Source organism: Rhincodon typus, chromosome 8 (genome assembly GCF_021869965.1).
Source record: "Rhincodon typus isolate 14 chromosome 8, sRhiTyp1.1, whole genome shotgun sequence".
In the NCBI taxonomy this organism is placed as follows: domain Eukaryota; kingdom Metazoa; phylum Chordata; class Chondrichthyes; order Orectolobiformes; family Rhincodontidae; genus Rhincodon; species Rhincodon typus.
Window position 1 is genome coordinate 29,452,982 of NC_063339.1, and position 22,090 is coordinate 29,475,071.

Consider the following 22,090-nt stretch of genomic DNA (forward strand, 5'->3'; position numbering starts at 1 on the left):
TTCAATGCAAACATTTTAAAATCTTTGCTGCCACTTGAAAAATTCATGCTTTTGCTTTAAAGATTTATTTTGCATTGCTAGTTGTTTGTATTTTTGATACCTTGATATATTAAATTTAGCCATCTTGATTTCAGGTCTGTTATTGTAGAAAATAATCTCATGAGTCTTGGGTACAGGTTACATCGATTATTTTACAAACACATTGGGAGAGATCTTCCACAGAGCATTTCTGAAGCAGGACTCTGCCCAGTCAACAAATCATCAGTTATTTATATGTTGAAAAGCACATAGGCAATACATTATGTGAATTCCAACGTGATTTGTTGAGGCTTATTCCTAGGAGGAAGGGTGTCTGGGACCCCCTGGTCTTATCTACCACCCCTATCTCCAGATGCTTCCCTAGTCTCTCCTCTGGAGTCTGATTGTTGTTGTTATTGTTATTAATCTTGTAGGCTCGTAAGGCCAACTTTGTCTACAACATCATGTTGCTGAGCGTAACCAGAGGTACTGAGGTCACTAGGCATTCAAGCTACTGATAAAGACTCAGAGGTTGCTATCAGTTCAGCTACGCATGCACTTAGCTGCCTGGCTGTGTATCTGCTCGATCAGCATTTTAGCTGTGGATTCAATTTAACTCCAAAACCTTTCTTAATATAAGAAAACGAGAATAAATGAACTATACTTACTAAACTAACTAAATTCTCTTGTCCTTTCTAATGTAATTACTTAACTCTGCTTAAGACTTCTATTGAACATATTCATTTCTTCCCTCAGTGAATTGTAATGGGGGTAACCCATATCTAATACTTTCCCCTTACAGGGCCTTGGAGAAATGCCATTAGAAACCCCTTCAGCAAAGGGCAGGCGATATCCTGCTAGCGGAGGGAGCATGCGAGTCTCATCTAGCTCCAGGGAAATACAAAGTTTAACAGGAAGGTATTAGCAAATTTACTGTATAGTTAATGGATAGGTAATTATTTGCAAAAAGAACTTAATAATGTATTAGCTGGATTTCTAGTTTTTCCATTCTACTTCAACTTTATGGATTTTATACGTTTATAATTTAAATACAATGTACAGAATAGATCATGTCGATGCATTATTATAATCTGCAAAATAAGTATATGCAAGTTACATTTCTTTATTTTGTTAGTTACCAGAGACTGACATAATGCTGACTAATTTGGGTTATTTTTAAATATCTAAATTGTATATCTTAAGTTGATGTTTCTATTGATGTAAAATGCTAGAATGTACAAAACTCTGCCCAGCAGGACCTCTCAACTAGTCTGGGTTTTCTTTGCTTGCTCTTTTTTTCTCATTTCTTTCCAACCTGTTTCAAAAAATCTACTTATTTATCTTTAGGATGCTCTATACTTAACGCATATAGTGTTTGAAACTTGAGAACTTTCAAAAATTGACAATTCTGTATTTTCATTGTTTCAGACCTACTGACTGCAAAAAAGTAGAACTCATTTCTGTTGTACTGTCATAATAGAAATAGAACAAAAGTTGTAACCATGGTGATACAGAAGGAATAATATATTCCAGAAAGAAACTAAAAACCTTTTTTCAACTAGCTACTTTATACAAAAATATAATTTTAAAAATCTAATCACAATTATTTGCCTGTGGGCTAATTTTTTTTTAAAATTTTCACTTCATGGCTTTGTTGTAGCTCTCAGTTCAATTTCTATTACTTTATTCATATCAGCCTTCAGTTTACTCAACACTAATAAATATGCTTCCTAAGTAAACTGACTACAAATAGGCTTCACAATTATTTTTATAGCTGTATAACAGTTTGCACCGTTAAGGACAGTCAGATCAGTCTTTAATCTCAAATCCACATCAAAATGTATGAGTAAAAATGGGCAAATATTATTTTCCTTACGCACATCATTTTTAAGAAGTTATGTTTCTCTAAATAACTGTTGTACGCTGTATTTGGGCAGAGCTTTGTTGAATTTTGATTTTTTTAAGAGAAAATGGTCTTCAAGTATGAAGTTATAATTATGAAATAAAATTTAATCATACAGGGACGTCACAGAAGGAGCACTGCATTTGCGTGATTATACATGGAGACCATCTCCGCGAAACTTGATAGAAAATGAAGAATATCTCAAGGAAATTACAGGCCTATTGGGTGCAAAGGACTTTCGGGATCGTAGCCGAGGGATCGAGCAATTATTAACAGATTGTCAAAATAACCAAGATCTTGTTATAGTTAATATTGTTAAGGTAATACTGAAACAGTAAATTGAAATATCACCATGATAAATAAATAACTCTGAACAATCAATTTAGTTATTGATGCTTTGTAGAGTTTGTGATATTGGGATTGTTTTTCAATGAACCACTTCAATTTATTTAAATTAAAAATTGATTAAATAATTTACTTGTGAAATATCAGTGCTGCCAATTAAATTGTTTCGTTGTTACATCATTTTGCTATCATTACCTGAGAGTTTGTCGTAATGGCACCATCTCTCCCTTTTTTTAATTATTTGGTCTGAAGCACACTTTATAATTTTATATTTCTTAATGACTTAACTTTTTAGTTTTATTTTCCTTTACAAATTGTATCCATGGTTTTTCATTCTACTCTGTATTTTCTGTTTATTTTCTTTAATTTCAATTTTGCATTTCTCTTACTCATCTGTGGCATGTCATGACTAACTACTTTGTACGTTCTCACATGATAGATTTCTCCATTCTTATTTGCTTTTTTTCTAATTTATTGCTTTGTTTTATATGCATTCTTCTTCATTTTTATTTAAACCATATTCTGCAATGATTGCTAGTTTTCTAGATGTTCTTAAATATTTATCATTGATCTTCTGCTACATTTTCCACTACTACATCTGTTGTGCTTTTTTTTAAACAAAATATTCTGCACATTGTAAACTTTTCATTTCCTATACTCATTTTTGGCAGTTTGGAGTTAGCTAAGTGTTTCCATGTTTTGTAATCTGTATCCTTTACTCACTCTCTTGCATTAGTTTTCATAAATCTCATCTTTTTTCAAGTACAGGTGGTCTGTATAATATCCTGATTAATGTGATCTGTCCCTTCCTGTCTTTAATTTCATTCCACGTTTCAAGATTTTTTCTAGTTATTTCTGTTTCTCAATTGACATTTTTATCTCTAATCAGTGCATTTATCCCAACCCCTTTTTTCTGTACTTTTTCTGATTGTTATAACCTGTAGTATTCAGTTAGTCTTTCTATTTGTCTAGGTATGTTTCAATTACTCTGAGGCAACAATGTTTTACTATATCAAATCCAAGCCCAATCTAATCATGACATGTTTAATGTAAAATGAAAAAATAAGATCCATTAGTAATCTCCTTTGCTAAACTAGAACTTGAAAATGATCATATTAAAATATATGTAAAAATTTCCTCTCCAGATCTTTGATGCTTTCAAGCCTCGATTGCATGATTTCAACAGCAAGGTAAATCAGATGGCATTAGAAACCATGCAGAAAATGATTCCATTGTTGAAGGATAATCTGGCTCAGGTTTTGAACATTCTTTTCCCTGCCATTGTCGACAACAATCTGAATTCCAAGAATCTTGGGATTTATAATGCTGCTATCAGTGTTATTCACACCCTTGTTCAACATATAGGTATGTAGAAGTGACTGAAATAATTATTTCAAGATATTCTGTCCAGTAACAAAACTATGTTTGTTTATATTATTGTTTGTCTCTAATAATGTACATACATGTTTGGGTATAATGATAGACAAAGATTTAACACAACAGGAAAATAGTTTTTAAAAAAAGCAGACCGAAGTGTAATTATTCAGCAACATGACTAAGATAATAGCTGGATTATATTTTAATTTTTAAATTAGAATACAATGTTGAAAATAGAACAAAAGTTATGTTCAAATGTGTAACTATCAGAAATTAAGTGATTTCTGCATCAGTGACAGGGAAGATATATTAATATAGGAACATAGAAAATGGGAGCAGGAGTAAGCCACTTGGCCCTTCAAACCTATTACGCCATTCATTAAGATCATGGCTGATCATCCAACTCTACCCTGTTGCCACTTACTCCGTTTGATTCCTTTAACCCTAAAACATATACCTAACTCTTTCTTAAAAATATTCAAAAGTTTGGCCTCAACTACTTTCTGTGGCAGAGAATTCCACAAGCTCACCAATCTATGGGGAAGAAATTTCTCTCATCTCAGTCCTAAATGAGCTACCTCGTATCTTTAAACCGTGTTCCCTGGTTCTAAGCTCCCCAGTTATTAGGAACATCCTTTATGTATTTACTCTGCGTAGTCCTGTTAGAATTTAATAGGTTTCTATGAGATCCCCAACCCATCTTTCTTATAAACTTCAGTCAACAATAGCCTTTACCAATCCAGTCTATCTTAATACATCAGTCCTGCCATCCCAGGAATCAGTCTGGTTGCACCCCTCCATAGCCAAACATCCTTCCGCAGATAAGGTGACCAAACCTCGATACAGTACCCCAGATGTGGTCTCACCAAGGCCCTTGACATCCCTGTTCCTGTACTCAAATCCTCTCACAGTGAGGGCCAACATGCCATTTGCCTTCTTTACTTCCTGCTATATCTGCATGCTTACTTTCAGTGACTGGTATACAAGGACACTCAGGTTTCACCGCACCTCCCCTCCATTCCCAATCAATTGTCATTCAGATAGGAATCTGCCTGCCTGTTTTTGCTACCAAAATGGGTAACCTCACATTTATCCACATTGTACTTCATCTGCCATGCATTTGCCCACTCACTCAATTTGTCCAAATCACATGGAAGCATCTGTATCCTCCTCACAGTTTACCCTGTCACCCAGTTTATGACAATTGCAAATTTGGAGATATTACATTTGTTTCACTTAACTAAATCATTGATATATATACTGTGAATAGCTGGGGCCAAGCAGTGATCTCTGTAGTTCCCCGCTGGTTACTGGCTGATACTCAGAAAATGACCTGTTTATCCTTAGTTTATTTCCTGTCTGGCAGCCACTTTTCTAGCTATGCCAGTATATTAAGCCCAATCCCATGGGATTTAACAGTACATGTTCATTTCTTATGTGAGATCTTATCGAAATCCTTCTGAAAGTCCTTCTGAAAGTCAAGTAAACAACATCTGAATGATGACAGATAGGAAAAGGGGGTGGTGCAACAAAATCTGGATGTCCTTGTACACCAGTTGCTGAAAGCAAGCATGCAGGGGGAGAAAGTAAATAGTATGTTGGTCTTCACAGCGTTAAGATTTGAGTACAGGAACAAGGATGTCTTGCCGCAGTTGTACAGGGCCTTGGTGAGATCACACCTGGAACACTGTGTGTAGTTTTGGTCTCCTTTTCTGAGGAAGCGTCTCTGACTATGAAGGGAATGCAGCAAAGATTAACTCGACTGCTGCTGGGATGACAGGACTGAGATATGAAGACAGATTGGTTCAGTTAGGACAACATTCACTGGTGATTAGCAGAATAAAGGGGGAGATCTATTAGAAACCTGTAAAATTCTAACAGACTAGACAGGCCGCATCAGGAAAAAAGATTCCCAATGACTGAGGAGTTCAGAATCAGAGGTTTTTCACATAGACAGCATTGATGAGTTTGTGGAAATCTCAGACATAGAAAATGGTTGAGGCTGAAACATTTTAGGAAGGAGTTAAATTCAGTTCTTAAGGCTAAAGGGATCGAAGGGTATGTGGAGAAAGCAGACACAGGGTACTGAGTTAGATAAGCAGCCATGAACAAATTGAATGGTGGAGCAGGCTTGAAGGATTGAATGGATTCCTGCTTCTATTTTCTATATTTCCCTTGTTAGCTATGGTTGGTCACCGTTTGCATCTTTTTTAAATTAACATTATTAACCCTGAATTAGGCTGGGATTTCTGTTCCTGATTTTTATAGATTCCTGCCAACAGTGCATTGTATCATCCATGGTAAGACATTTTGCCAACACTTAACGTTGCAATCTGTGAAGTAATAGTGAACAACAGGCAATTAAGAAAGGACAATTAAGAAAGAAAGAAAGGCATGGTGGCTCAGTGGTTAGCACTGCTGCCTCACAGCGCTAGGGAACCGGGTTCGATTCCACCCTCGGGCGACTGTATGGAGTTTCCACATTCTCCCCGTGTATGTGTGGGTTTCCTCTGGATGCTCTGGTTTCCTCCCAGTCCAAAGATGTGCAGGCTTGGTGAGTATTGCCCGTAGTGTTCAGGGATGTGTAGATTAGGTGGGTTATGCAGAATGGGTCTAGGTGGGATGCTCTGAGGTTTGGTGTGGACTTGTTGGGCTGATGTGCCTGTTTCCACACTGTAGGGATTCTATGTATTTACTTTCAATCTAGTCTACTATATTTGTTGCTCACAATGCAGTCTTCTTTACATTGGTGAGACCAAATGCAGAAGGGTGACTGCTTTGCAGAAATCTGCTCTGAACATACAAATGACCTCAACATTCCAGTTGTTTGCCATTTCAATAAACCACTTTACTCCCATACTATAATATCCGATCTGGACTTGCTACAGTCTTCCAAGAAGCATGACACAAGCTCGAGGTACAAAACCTCAGTTTCTGCTTAGGCACATTGCAGCCTGTAGGACTCAGTATTGAATTACACATCTTCAGAGCACGAGCTCTGTCTTCAATTTTTCCTGCAGACCCGACCCTCCCAAAAGTCATGGTGTACTTTGTGTGTTATTGACTTTACTGTCAGCAGACTGACCTATTTTCTCATGTTCACATTTCATTTATACCCATTTTACATCTCCATTTCTCCTTCACTACCATTAGCAACCCTTTTGTCTTTTGCTTGGGTATCCTCACAATCTGTTCCATGTACTCCTCCTCACTGCCATCTAATCCTTTCCGTCTGTCTGCAGCATAAAAAAAACACCATTTTGCAACCCCTTTCAGTTCTGAAGAAGAGTTATGTTGAACTTGAAACACTATCTCTGTTTCTCCCTCCACTGATGCTAACAGACCTGTTGTGTTTCTCCAATGTTATTTTTATTTCAGATTTGCAGAATCAGCAGCACTTTATTTTCAACCATATGTGTAGTCTGTTGAGTATAATAAGACATCTGAAGACATTTAATAATGACATTATAAAACAAAGTATGACACCGAACCACATAAGTAGATATTCGGGCAGAATACCAAAATCTGACCTTCTTCATTAAAGAATTGACAGGGAAAAGTAAAGAATTCAATATAGTTCCCTTCTGAAGTCTTTGCTGGCATTTTTAATTATGTTTTTCTTAAAATTTTTGAGAATGATCTCTATCTTTCATATCACCTATGGAAGCTAACTGGTCTATAGTATATAAGTTAAGAATTGGAGGAAGAGGAAGTCATTTCGTCCACTGAAACTGCTCTGCCATTCAGTAAGGTCATGCCTGATCTAATTATTGCTTGAACCCACTCTCTTGCCTATTGCCTGTTCCCCATCACCATTACCTTGTCAATAAAAAATCTGTCAAATTCAGACGTGATTAATTGAATGACCCAGCCTCCATTACTCAATGCAGAAGTGAATTTCAAAGCCTAGCACCCAAATTGAGAAGAAATTTCTCAGTTCAGTCTTAAATGTAAAACTTTTTTTGTTAACTGTACCCCTTAGTTGTAGTAATCCCCAAGATATCCTTTCATTATCCACCTTCACAAACCCCTTCAGAATCTTACATTTGTTGTCATAACTTCTAATAATCAACGGAAAGGGTCTTGAGTACAGATTTTTTTCAGGTGTACACGCAGAGAGAGTCCACCCCAGGCTAACCAGAGTGAAAACTCTAAGGAATACAGGAAATGCAAAATATTTACATCATTTTTAATCACACAAACATCTCATTAACCAATTCCAATTTTATTTTATACAAACATTACAAAAAGCTCATTTTAAGTGAGAGGTTAATGTTGTTAATGCCTTCTTCACCTAGTCAAGGATCAGTTAATCTTAACCTAGCCTGATACAGTTTTGCATATTGATAAGCAACATCTGTCAGCTCCCTCTCTCTAAATCCCTTCTAACTCCCAAAGGCTTCTATAGAATATTTTCTTGACACTCACTTCTGTTCTTACAAACTTTGCATACAGATTCCTGCTGACACTAAACTCTCAGGTGCACAAGATTAATTTGATACAAGGTTCACAAGGTCTGCTGTTTCCTTTTACTGTGAATATAAAAATCTATATTTAACCCTTACAGTCAAATTCCATCTAAAATATCCTTCAAAAGGTCACCTTATCCTTGTAAATTCTATTGAGTAAAGCCCAACCTTCCATATCAACACAGTTCCTTCACCCCAGGAATCAGCCCAGAGAACCTCCTCTGTACTGCTTCCAATGTGAACATATCTCTTCTTAAGTAAGGAGACCAGCACCATTTTTTCTTTGGAAAATTACAAACAATGCATTCATTATCTACAGCAGTTTCCTTTCCGCAATGTGGGGCATCAGGTCCAGGGGACCTATCCACCTTTAGTAGATTAATTTTTCCAATATGTTTTCTTTGGGGATCAAGATTGCTTTAAGTTCATAAGAAATAGAGGCAGAATGAGGCCATTCGGACCATTGAGTCTGCTCCGTCATTCAATCATGGCTGATATGCTCCTCACCCTCACTTTCCTGCCTTTTCGCCATAACTCTTCAACCCATTACCAATTAAAATCTGTCTAACTCCTCCTTAAAGTTACTCACTGTCGCAGCATCCACTGCACTTTAGGGTAGTGAATTCCACAGATTCACCACTCTTTGGGAGTAGTTTCTCCTCAATTCTGTTTTAGATTTGCTACCCCAAACCTAAGACTATGACTTCTCATCCTAGAATGTCCTACAAGAGGGAGTATCCTATACCTTTAATCATCTTGAATACCTCAATTTGATCTGCCCTCATTCTTCTAAATTCCAGAGAGTATAGGCCTAAACTGTTCAATCTCCCTTCATACAACCAACCCCTCATTTCTGGGATCAATGTAGTGAACCTCCTCTGAACTGCCTCCAATGCCACCACATCCTTCCTCAAATAATTTTTTTTTCTTTATTCATTCACGGTGTGAGGGTGTTGCTGGCTAGGCAGCATTTATTGCCCATTCCTAATTGCCCAGAGGGTGGTTAAGAATCAACCACATTGGTTGTCATCACATTTAGGCCAGGTCAGGTAAGGGTGTCAGTTTCCTTCCCTAAAGGATGTTAGTGAACCAGAGGGGTTTTTCTGACAATCGACAATGGATTCATGGTCATCATTAGACTCTTAATTCCAAATATTTTATTGAATTCAAATTCCACTATCTGCCATGGTGGGATTTGAACCCAGGTCCCTAGGACATTATCTGGGTCTCTGGATTAACAGTCCAGCGATAATACCACTAGGCCATCGTGGACCAAAACTGTGCACAATATTCCAGGTGCAGTCTCACCAATGCCTTGAATAGTTGCAACAATACTTCCTTACCTTTATATTCTATCCTTTTAGCTATAAAAGCCAACATTCCATTCACTTTCTTTATTATCTGCTGTACTGCATGCTAGTTTTCTGACTCATGAACAAGGACACCCAGATCCCTCTGCACCAGAGTACGCTGAAGTCTCTCCCCATTTTAGGTCGCCTTCCCATTTTTCCGACCAAAATGCATGATCTCACACTTATCCACGTTAAACTCCATCTGCCACATTTTGGCCCACTCTCCTAACCTATCTATATCCATTTGTAAGGTTCTTATTTCCTCATTGCTATTTACCGTCTTGCCTATTTTTGTGTTGTCTGCAAATTTGGCTGTAGATCTTTCTAAAATTTGGGCGGCACGGTGGCTAAGTGGTTAGCACTGCTGCCTCACAGTGTCAGCGACCCAGGTTCAATTGCACCCTCGGACGACTATCTGTGTGGAGTTTGCACATTCTACCTGTGTCTGCGTGGGTTTCCTCCAGGTACTCCGGTTTCCTCCCATAGTCCAAAGGTGTGCAGGCTAAGTGGATTGGCCATGCTAAATCGCCTGTAGTGTCCAGGAATGTGTAGCTTAGGTGAGTTATAGGGGGATGGGTCTGGGTGGGATGCTCCAAGAGTTGGTGTGGACTTGTTGGGCCGAAGGGCCTGTTTCCACATTGTAGGGATTCTATGATTTTATGATGATCCCTGTGTCCAAGTCGTTAACGTAGATTGTAAATAGCTGGGATCGAAGGACCAAATCCTGTGGCATCCCATTTGTTACTTCTTGCCATCGAGAAAAAAGAACATTGATCTCAATTCTCTGTCTTCTGTCTGCAGCCAGTCACCAACCTAAGATAATAAATTATCCTAATCCCATATGATCCATTCTTGTGAATTAACCTATTGTACCCTCCCTGCTTTTCTGTTTTTCTTAGAATGCTTTTTGTGTCTTGTGCTGTGAAGATAAATACAAAATGTTTGTTCAAAATCTCTGCAATTTCCTTGTTTCCCATTATTAATTCATCATGCTGTTCTGTTCCTTGTTGTTGTTTGACCATAGGTGTGGGAGCAAAAGTAGACCATTCGCTTTCTTGTGCTATTCCTTAACTCTCGATTCCCTCACTGATTTAAAAGCCGTCTATCTCAGCCTTGAATATAGTTAATTGCCCAGCTTCAACAGCCTCTGTGGTAAAGAATTTCACAGATTCTGTACCCTCTGAGCAAAAACAAAAGTCCTCATCTGTATTTTAAATAGGGAACCTTTTACTCTGAGATATATCCGCTGGTCCCAGACTTTCCCACAGTGGGAAATAATCTCTGCACATCTACCCTACCAAGCTCCCTAAGAATCTTTTATGTTGCAATAAGGTCTCCTCTCATTCTTCTAAAATCCAATAAGTACAAGCCCAACCTACTCAACCTGTCAAGAAAATCCTTCTATACACAGAATCAACCAAGTGAACCTTCTCTGGACTGCCTCCAGTGCCAATATAGCTTTCCTCAGATTAGGGGATTATATTCAGTATTATAGATGTTGTCTGACTAGTACTTGAATAGATTTAGCAAGACATGCCCTATTTTTTATACTCAGTTCCCTTTGAAATAAAGGCCAAAAGTCTGTCTTCCCTATTGCTCTCTGAACTTGGATGCTAGCTTTTGTGATTCACGCAGGAGGACCCCAGTTCCCTTTGTGCTGCAGTTTTCTGCAGTATTGTCCTATTTAAATAATATTTAGCTCTTATATTTGTCCAACCAAAGTCCAACCTTATATTACATTTGCCAAGTTTTTGCCCACTTGCTTATCCTGTGTCTATCCCGCTAAAAGTTCATTATGTCATCCTCACGACTTGTCTTCACACCTATTTTTGTCATCTGCAAACTTGACAATATATTTGATTATTTAACTTTGTAGTTCCTTTTTGCTTTCGTTTACTTCTTTCTTAACCTCTTCAAATTTTCTTTTGCCCTCTTTTCCTTCAATGTCTCTGCTCTCGGTGTGTGCCTGTTTTTGTTTAATTTTTACACTAAACTCTTATTCACCTGTGGCTTATCATTATTGGCTAGATTTTTCAATTATTTCCAAAAGCACCCTTACACTGAAATAAACATTATTTTTCCCAGTCACCAAATCATACATTGTATTTTTTTCATCTATTTACCACCACTAATAAAGTATCTTTCTCTTTGATTTTTAGAGTCATTGACTCATACAGCATGCAAACAGACTCTTTGGCCCAACTAGTCCACGCTGACCATGTTCCCAAATCAAACAAGACCCACTTGCCTGCATTTGGCCCATGTCCCTCCAAACCTTTCTTATTCATTTACCTATCCAAATGTCTTTTAAATGTAACTGTGCCTGCATCCACCACATCATCTGTTCATTCCACATACAAACCACTCTGTGTAAAAATGTTGCCTCTTGTGTCCTTTATAAATCTTTCTCCTGTCACATTAAAAATATGCCCCCTAGTTCTGACCTCCACCACCCTAGGGAAAAAGACTCTTGCTATTCATCTTATCAATGCCCCTGATGATTTTATAAATCTCTATTAGGTCATGCCTCAACCTCCTATGTTCCAATGGAAGAAGTCCCAGCCTATACAACCTATCTTTATAACTCAAACCTTCCATTCCCAGCAACATGATGATAAATCTTTTCTGAACCCTCTCCAATTTAATAATATCCTTCCTACAGCAGGGTGAGTAGAACTGTACACAGTACTCCAGAAGAGGCCTCCCTCATGTCCTGTACAACCTCAACATGATGTTCAAACTCCTACACTCAAAGGTCTGAGCTATGAAGGCAAGCGTGCTAAATGCCTTCATAACCACCCTAGATACCTGTGATGTAAATTTCAAAGAATTATATATGTGAACCTCTAGGTCTCTCTGTTCTACAACACTACCCAGGGCCCTACCATTAATTGTATAAGTCCTGCCCTTGTCTGTTTTACCAAAATGCAATACCTCGCATTTATCCATAAAACTCCAACTGCCACTCTTCAGCCAAATTACTCAATTGATCAAGATTTCTTTGTACTCTTAGATAACTTTCTTAACTGTCCACCTTACCACCAATTTTGGTGTCATCTGCAAACTTACTAACTATTTTAAATTCTCATCCAAATCGTCTATATAAAAGACAAACAGAAGTGGACCCAGTATCGATCCATGTGAAACACCACTGGTCACAGGCCTCCAGTCCGAAAAACAACCCATCACCACAACTACCCTCTGTCTTGTACCATCAAGCCAGTTGTGTGTCCAATTGGCAAGCTCTCCCTGAATCCCATGTGAGCTAACTTTATTAGTCTACCATGCGGAACCTTGTCAAAGGCTTTACTGAAGTCCATGCAAACAATATCTGCCCCTCTACCCTCATAAATCTTTTTGGTTACCTCTTCAAAAAACTCAGTTAAGTTTGTGAGACATGGTTTCCCTTGCACAAATCTATACAGCTATCCTTAATTAGTCCTTGTCCCTCCAAATACATGTAAATCCCATCTTTCAGAATCACCACCAACAAGTTACCTACCACTGATATCAGACTTACAGGTCTGTAGTTCCCAGGCTTCTCCATTCAGCCTTTCTTAAATGAAAGCGCAACATTAGCCACCTCCAGTCCTCCAGCACCTCACCCATGGTTGTAGATGAGACAAATATTTTTGCTAGGGGCCCGCAAATTCCTCCCTAACTTCCCACAATGTCCTGGGATACACTTGATCAGGTCTCAGAGATTTATCCTCCTTTATGTTTTCTAAGACCTTCAGCACTTCCTCTTCTGAACTGTTTTCAAAACAACAATATCTATTTTCCCAAGTTCTCTAGCCTCCATTTCTTTCTCCACACTAAAAGCTCATGCAAAATATTCATTTAGTATCTCTCCCATCTCCTGACGTTGAACACATAGATGACCTCATTGACCTTTAAGAGGCCCTATTCTCTCCTTAGTTGCCGTTTTGCTCTGAATGCATTTGTAGAATCTTTTTGGATTATCCTTAACCCTATCTGTCAAGGCTATCTCTTAGCCTTTTTGCCCTCCTGACTTCCCTCTTAAGAATACCCCTACACCGTTTATACTCTTCAAGAGATTCTTTTGATCCCAGTTGTCAATGTCTGATATATGACTCTTTCTTATTCTTGACCAGAACCTAAACATTTTTATTCATTCATTGTTCTCTACTCTTACTAGGCTTACCCTTCTCTCTAACAGGAACATTATGCCTCTGAACTCTTGTTACTGCAGTTTTGAAAGCCACCCCCTTATCAGTCGTCCCTTTACCTGCAAGTAGTCTACTCACATCAACTTTTGAAAGTTCCTGTCTCATACTGTCAAAATTTGCCTTACTCCAATGAACTTTTTCCATAACTATTTTAAAACTAATAGAATTATGATCACTAGTCACAATGTGTTCCCCTACTGACCCTTCAGTGACTTGCCCTGCCTTATTTCCCAAGAGAAAGCCAGATTTTGCTCCTTGTCTAGTAGGTACATTTACATATTGATAAAGAAAATTATCTTGAACACATTTAATAAATTCATCACTGTCCAAGCCCTTATCACTATGGCAGACTCAGTTGATGTTTGGAAAATTGAAATGACCTACTATTACAATTATTATCCATTATTCTTACATGTATCTGAGATCTCTCTACATATTTGCTCCTCAATTTCCCTCCAACTGTTGGGGGGGCTACAGTACAATCCTATCAAGGTGATCATCCCTTTATTTCTAAGTTCTACCCATATAGCTTCACCAGACAATCCATCCGAAATATACTCTCTAAGTACAGTAGTAATGTTTTCCTTAATCAAAAATGCCACTTCCCCGCATCTCTTGTCTCCCTTTCTATCCTTCCTATAGCATCTAAAACCCAAAACATTGAGCTGCCTGTCCTGTCCTTCCCTCAGTCAAGTTTCTGTAATAGCTTTGATTTCCCAGTCCCATGTTCCCATAAATGCTCTTGAGTTCATCAGTCTTACCTGTAAAACCCCTTGCATTGAAATGCAGTTTATCCTTCAGAGTTACCTCTTTCCCTGACTTGCTCTTATTCTGTCTTTTCTAAATAACTTTTTTTATTCAGAACCATCCTCATCTGCCTTTATATGGTATTATCACTATTTCCTCAGTGTTCACCTGTGCTTGCTCCTCTTATCTACCCTGGTATTTCCCATTTCTAGATCTAGGAGTGATTCCTCTCTGGATTGGCTTCTCAGTAATAAAAATAAATATTTGCATTCAGCACCAGAAAGCCAACCCTTGCTGAGGAAGAGAATTCAGAAGATAAGTTGGTGATTTGCAAGCAGCAATGAATGGCAACTTATGTAGGTTGAAATTGTCATTCAGCAGCCACGGGCAAAAATTTCCATTCAAATCCTTCCAACGACAGCACGCTGTGACATCCTTCTTTCACATTTCTCACCTCACAGGTGAAATGATGATTAAACACCAACAGTTGCAGACATATCACCAGAAAAAAAATGACCTAAAGGCATTAAATAATTGCAAGTTTGTTTTAAATTTGTATTTAGATAATTTACTGCTGCTCCAACATTTCTGCAACAAGGCTCAGTTCTTGAATGGAAAAGCAAAACAAGACATGACTGAGAGGCTTGCAGGTGAGGGATATTTCTCTTTCTTAATAATGATTACTTGCAAGTGGAACACTACATGAGATGAAATACAGAACAATTGTTGCATATTGGAAATGTAATTTGGCAATTAAACAAAGAAGATCGATGCAATTCCAAGTCTCCACAACAACCGGCTCTAGAGACATGTACCAGAATGGTAGTATGAAGTTGAGATTTATGAGATATCAAAGCATTTCCCACCGAGCAGGAGTGTCTTTTATTCTTTGGCAGAAATTAGTTTACCTGCCCTGGCACTGTCTAGTTGCATATTTGCTTGAGTGTATTATAGACAGTGAGAATACTGTCTATACTCAACAGGTCTAGCTGTATTTGTGGAGAGAGAAACAGTTAACATTTCAAGTGCACTGTGACTCTTCTTGAAACTAGTTTCTCAAGAACTGAGGGTATCTTCAGAGTATCTGTGGGTGGTGTCTAATCTAACTATTTTCATCTACTTCATCAATGATCTTCTGTAGGAGCATTTTTCTTGAGCCGATACAAAGACTCAGGAGGCAGGCAGGATTCAGGCAAGTGGAAGGTGTTTATTCAAGCAGAAACAGGTTTATGCAGGAAGAGGGCCAAAGGATCTTTCCCAAATCTGGCTTCGAAAGATAGATCAATGACCATACCCTCTGCTTTTACAAAGAAATACAGCATTTCCATACTTTTGTGTTACAATAATCAAATGCAACGTATTCACTATCCTTCCCCCAATCCTGTGGGACACCTAATCAATGATGGGCACTTCTATGGACAGCCCCAGGTTCCCATGATCTAATGGTATTAGCTAGACATTGTACTCTGTGGGATTTAGGATCTTTCTATGCATCCTATTCATTTGCATTCGAACGTTTAATGGCTGTACCCCTTCGGGTCTTTCTCTGTTTATCTGTAAGGACAGCTTGAATTCTATTACCCATTGTATTTTGGTGCTGGCTTTTATCACATTCCGTTACTCCTTTTATTTTTCCACTGTCCCAATTACATAATGTAAAAATAAAAAAAAGTTAGTTTTAACTAATTGCTATAAGGTTAACTTCTGTTATAAAGTTAATTATAAGTGTAACGTTATACAACTATGTCTGCTGTCAGCATTTTGTAATTTATGGGCTGTGATCAATTTATCTTGTTCAGGGCATAAGAGAAGGCTTCTGCTAAGGCTTAAATGTTTTTTGAAGCTTGTATTGTATTCTGGTTATGTATTGAAACCAAATTCTACGATTAGAGCATTTTTAGCTAGAAACTATTTAATATTGCTGGTAGCTTCAAAGAGGCGACTATTTACTATGAAATAACTTTAGGTGTTATCCTTACAGCTGCTTAAGGACTTCATCCAGCACCAGATGTTATTAATTTACTGGGACAGTCGTCCTTTCATTAATAAAGCTGGAATTGGTCATTTATCTGTCCTAAGGCTTCCTTTTATCAGAACTATCTCGGATGGGAACATCCAACCTTCTTTTACTGACCTTCTAGCAGTTCTGTTCAAAGGTACTATTGTATTCACTGTGTGGGCAGGCTGCTTAGTTTTGCTTAGCTTCTGTCTGCCATCTTGTAAGCAGGCATGAACCGCTTAGTGTGCTCAGGTACAAGTCACCTTACATAGCCAGGTACAGGTCACCCCTACACCTTCTCCAACATTATGTCAAAGTCAGAAGGTTCGCTTAAGACGGTGTTGTGTTCAGTACCACTTATAACTCCTCAGTTACTGAAGCAATCCTAGCCCACATGCAGCAAGACCTCAGCAACATTCAAAATTATTTCTAACCAACCTGTTCAGACATTTTGTGTCTCAAATCTGAGGCAGGCAGGTCTTAAACCTTGAGTATCTGGCTCAGAGGTAAGGACATTACAATTGCATTACCAGACTCACCTCTAGGTAATAATCAGACTGCAACTGATGGGTATTAATTGTGTTAAATTATGTGCAGGTGAAAAGGGTTCTTATGGCACAGAGTTAGTGTCCCTACCACTGGACTGGGAGACCACAGTTCAAGTCAACGCTGCTTCAGAAGTGTGACATTGACATATGTTGTTAACATGTTGGTTAAAAACTGTCTAGTGCAACAAAATAACAAAAGAGCAGTACAGCACAGGAACAGGCCCTTCGGCCCTCCAAGCCTGTGCCACTTATCATGCCCTAGCTAAACTAAAAAAACAAACCTCTGCCCTTATTTGGTCTGTATCCCTCTATTCCTTCCCTATTCATGTAGCCATCCAGATGCCTCTTAAATGTTGCCAACGTGCCTGCTTTCTCCACCTCTTCTGGCAGTGCATTCCAAGCTTCTACCACTCTCTGCATGACAAACTTCCCTTGCAAATCTCCCTTAAACTTAACTCCTCTCACCTTGAACCTGTGCCTCCCTGTAAGTGAAACTTCTACCCGGGGAAATGCCTCTGACTATCCACCTCATCTATGCCTCTCATAATTTTGTAGACCTCTATCAGGTCTCTTCTCAGCTGCCGTCTTTCCAGTGACCTCTATCAGGTCTTTTCTCAGTCGCCATCTTTCCAGTGAAAAACAATCCTGGTTTTTTTTTAACTTTTCCTCATAGCCAATGCCCTGGAGACCAGGCAACATTCTGGTGAACATTCTCTGCGCTCTGTCCAAAGCTTCCTCGTCCTTCTGGTAGCATGGTGACCAAAACTGCACATAATACTCCAAATGCAGTCGAACAAGGGTTTTATATGGCTGCAACCTGGTTTGCCGACTCTTGTACTCCATGCCCCAGCCGATGAAGACAAGCATGCCATATGCCTTCTTAATCACCTTGGCTGCCTGTGTTGCCACTTTTAGGGAACTGTTCATCTGCATGCCCAGATCCATCTGTATGTTAATGTTCCTAAGGGTTCTGCCATTTACAGTACAATTCACACCTAAATTTGACCCTCCAAAAGGCATCACCTCACTTTTGTCTGGATTAAACTCCATCTGCTATTTGTGTGCCCAAGCCATCAATCTATCTATATCCTGTTGTATTCTTTCACAATCGTCAGCACTATCAGCAACTCCACCAATCTTTGTATCTGCAAACTTACTAATCAGACCAGCCACATTTTCCTCCAGATCATTTATATATACTACAAACAACTAGTGGAGCACCACTAGTTACTGGTCTCCATTCTGAAAAACACCCTTCCACCGCTACTCTCTGTCTTCTAATAAGGTTAGCTCAGACAGCTGGACAGCTAATTTGTAATGCAGAACAATGCCAACAGTGCAGGCTCAATTCCCACACTAGCTGAGGTCACCATGAAGTTTCCCCGTTCGTAACCTCACCCCTTGCCTGAGGTATGATGATCTGCAGGTTGCTTTTACTACCGGTTGCCTCCATAAGAGAGCAGCCGTATGATCCTCTATGGCAACTTTGGTGATTTTAAAAAGGTGACAGCTACAATAGATGTTTAGGGACTCTTGTGGCACAGTAGTAATATTGCTACCTCTAGACCAGGAGCCATGGATGAAGTGCCACCCACTCCAGAGGTGTGTAATAGCATGTCTGAAGAAGTTGATTTAAAACAAAATCTCTGTGCAGATGGAAAGGATTCTTGTGGCACAGTGGTAATGTCCTTATCCCTGGACCAAGAGGCCTGGGTTCAAGTCCCACCTGTTCCAGAGGTATGCAATGACATCTCTGGACAGGCCGATTAGAAAAAACAGGTAGTCGTACTACCTCTGATCCAGGAGGCCCAGAAGGGTGTTGAAGCCTTGGGAAAATGCAGAAGTACTTTACCAGTTAAATCAAGGAGAATAAGTTTGACTTTTGGGCAGACCCTAGAGTCATGGGAAATCTTCCACCAGAAACTGGTTCGAAAGAGATATGGGCAAAAGCTATATGTACTTTTTGTCAATAACTATTACAGTTGCAATTTGTTTAATTGTATATTGTTTTGGGACTTTTCCTGTGTGACATGCTCTGAAGTTTGCCTGACAGCAAGACTGGGTGGCTCAATGTTTGAAGATTAAAGGGGGCCCAGACTGTTTAAATGGAAAGAAGTGCATAAACCGAGAACCCAAGTCCTAGAAAGTCTTGAAAAATCAGTTTGTAAACGGTTCTGCTTTAAACTATCCATTTAATTACAACATAAAAGAGAGTTGGGTCTCTAGGATTACCAATCGGCATTTCTACCTGGATAGAAGGCCAACATGATGTACTTTATTATGGAGATTAGCTTGGATAATGGAAAGATCCAACAAATCCCTGAAAACTTACAGAAAACGTTTGTCTCCCAGGATTTAAGAGGAGAGCATCAATAGTTAACAAGTTCCTGTAGTTCACCACACAGGATTACAGATGGAATTTCATGCTTGGATTGAAAAGACCAAATTCATTAAATGATAAAATGAGGTTGACAAATTCACCAACTTACTTTTGAGGAGGAATCTCCCAGGAAACACCTCATTCTAAAAGGTAGTTCTGAGATTAGAAGATCCGATGCTGAGGAAGGCAAAGAATGGAAGTAAACCTACGGGACTAAGAATAACCTCGAACTGATTCTGGGAGAATTGAGTGTCTACTCATGGACAGTGTAAAACATATTGTGACATGTTTTCTGTTGACCTAAACCAAAAAACGAGAATGTTCTGTTTTGTGTTGAAAGAATAAGTTGCCAACCAAAATGGGTTTTAATAAATAGTACTTTAGGCTTTTTGGTACAGTAAAAAATCTTAAAATGGTGAAACTTGACAAGTTATTCTTTCAGCTCTTAAATTCATAAAAGATTGAACATCTGGTATCAGTCTATATGGGGATCATATAAACTAGGCAATATTGATTTTAAACCACCTTCAAAGATGAAGTTAGTAAAATCTTTTCTTGCATGTCGTCTTAGTAGGGTGTGGAAATTTGAAGTGGGTGTGGAAAAATTATCTAATTGATGAGTTCAAAACATCAATTTGTATTTATTTGGCACAATTAAAGTAACAGAAGTCCTGAGGCACTTCGGAATGTGACACCGAGCCACATAAGTAGACGTGAGTGCAGATGGCTAAAATCTTATTTGAGGGAGGTAAGTTTTAAGGAATGTCTTAATGCAAAGCACAACATAGAAAGGTTTGGAGATTTGTTGAGGGAATTACAGAGCTTAGTGCCTAGGCAGTTGAATGTTCACCCACCATTTGTGAAGCAGTTTAAAATAAGAGATTCTCAAGAGGCCAAAACTGGAAGAGTGCAGATTCCTGTGTTTGTGAATTACTGGAGATTACAGAGATGAGAGGGGCCAGCTCATGGTAGGATTTGAAATCAGGAATGAGAATTTTCAAACTGAATCACTGCTTAACCAGGAGCCAGTATAAGCCAGTCAAGGGGTGGTGTGTCAACAGAATTTGGTTTTAGTTAGGATAATGGCAGCATAGTTTTGACAGAGCCCATGGTTAATGTGAAAGGCCAGCTAAGAATGCTTTAGGGAGGTAAAGACTGAAGGTAATAAATGCACAGTTCAGACTTTCAGCAGCAGCAGAACTGAGGTTCCAGTAGAATTGGGTAATGATACAGAAGTGGAATTCAACTGTCTCAGTGACAACACAGATAAATGGTTGAAAATAAAGCAAAAGGACAAATATATAAAATGGCTACCAACAGAGAAATCAAATAATTTAGGAGGAATTTGGATACAAAAATTGCAGAACTCACTGCCAGAGGCTGTGATAGAAAAAGATAGCTTTAACAAGTTTAAGTGACAGTTTGAAGCATACAATAGGGAGGGGGAATAGGGAAACATGGGGGCAGGGTATAAAAGATAATCAGAGTGAAGTGTAAAATATAACCATGGGTAGTTCTAATAGCAGTTGTAATTGCTCACCCAACTTACTATTTGCTGCAAGTGTCATGTTCCAGGATTTTGCCTGGGTTGGCAAGGAGAATTGTCAAACTCATCAGGAATTCTAGATCTTCATAGCACATTAATTTGTGGAGAAGGAGAAAGAGAATTTGGGTGGATCAGTTGTTGCTACACTCAGTTGTGAGGTATTATGGGAGTGTCAAAGATACAAGTAATCACATGATAAGAACATAGAATGAACAAAAAACATGCTTATACAGAAGATAAAGGAAAACATGGCTTCGGCTTAATTCATGAATGGAAGAAACTAAAATATTCTTTTAATGGCCCTGCAAACAAAAGGAACAAGAACCAACGGAAGTGCTGGATATATTGTCAAAAATGTCTTATTCTCAGAAAAGATTATAGATTACTGAAGTGATCAAGTTAGTTTAGAGCCAAAACGAGTGAATTAATTCAGCCTATGATTCCTGCTGAGCTGAGAAACAGAAACTTAGTAATAGCGGTCAAACATTCAGAAATTAGAGCATATAATAGGTTAGTCAGCCTATTTGAAGATCATGGGATTAAAGGGACTATATGGATATGAGAATGGTTGAGATAGAAGAGGCGCTTTCTCTGCTACCCTACAGTTTTTCTTATTTGTTCTTGGACTGTTGACTGAACTGGCAAACTAGTATTAATTCACCACAGAGATAGTAGGAACTGCAGATGCTGGAGAATCTGAGATAACAAGGTGTAGAGCTGGATGAAAACCTTTTCTGAAGAAGGGTCTAGGCCCGAAACGTCAGCGTTCCTGCTTCTCTGATGCTGTTTGGCCTGCTGTGTTCATCCAGCTCTACACCTTGTTATCTCATTAATTCACCACAACCTAATTACCATAGGGACAATAGTATTCCAGCAGACAATGTAGGGCTGAAGACACATGTAAGCAAAACTAGGGAGGGGTGCTACATTCTTTTTCTCTGAACAACCTAAGTGTACCAGTTAGATTTTTACAACATACAGCTTTCATTTTGCTTTCTGATGCTACAATACAAATGTCCAGATTTCTAAAATTTAAGTTTACAAATTTGCCACAATGGAATTTAACCTCACAATCAGTCTCTAGGTTGTTAGTCAAAACTACTCAGCTACTGTACTTTCACTAGTTAGCCGTTACATTTAAAGGTCTTACAGGTTGCAGCAGCGCATTACTACTTTGATCTTTCATGTTCAATATGATAAAAAAAGTAATCAGATT

General features: G+C 38.6%; 1 protein-coding gene across 5 annotated transcripts in view; it reads left to right on the forward strand.

Moving 5' to 3' along the window:
- Positions 1–15,346, forward strand: part of LOC109939133 (TOG array regulator of axonemal microtubules protein 1) — a 128,545-nt gene extending 113,199 nt beyond the window's left edge. For 2 of the 5 annotated variants that reach the window (XM_048599683.1, XM_048599684.1), the window contains exons 18-21: positions 821–936; positions 2,040–2,241; positions 3,412–3,631; positions 14,965–15,345. In XM_048599683.1, the coding sequence (XP_048455640.1) occupies positions 821–936; positions 2,040–2,241; positions 3,412–3,631; positions 14,965–15,107 (681 nt within the window). In that variant the 3' untranslated portion in view covers positions 15,108–15,345. Of the gene's footprint in view, positions 1–820; positions 937–2,039; positions 2,242–3,411; positions 3,632–14,964 lie in introns of those variants that run through there. The other 3 variants (XM_048599685.1, XM_048599686.1, XR_007262574.1) reach the window with 3 other exon arrangements.
- Positions 15,347–22,090: the final 6,744 nt, after the last annotated feature.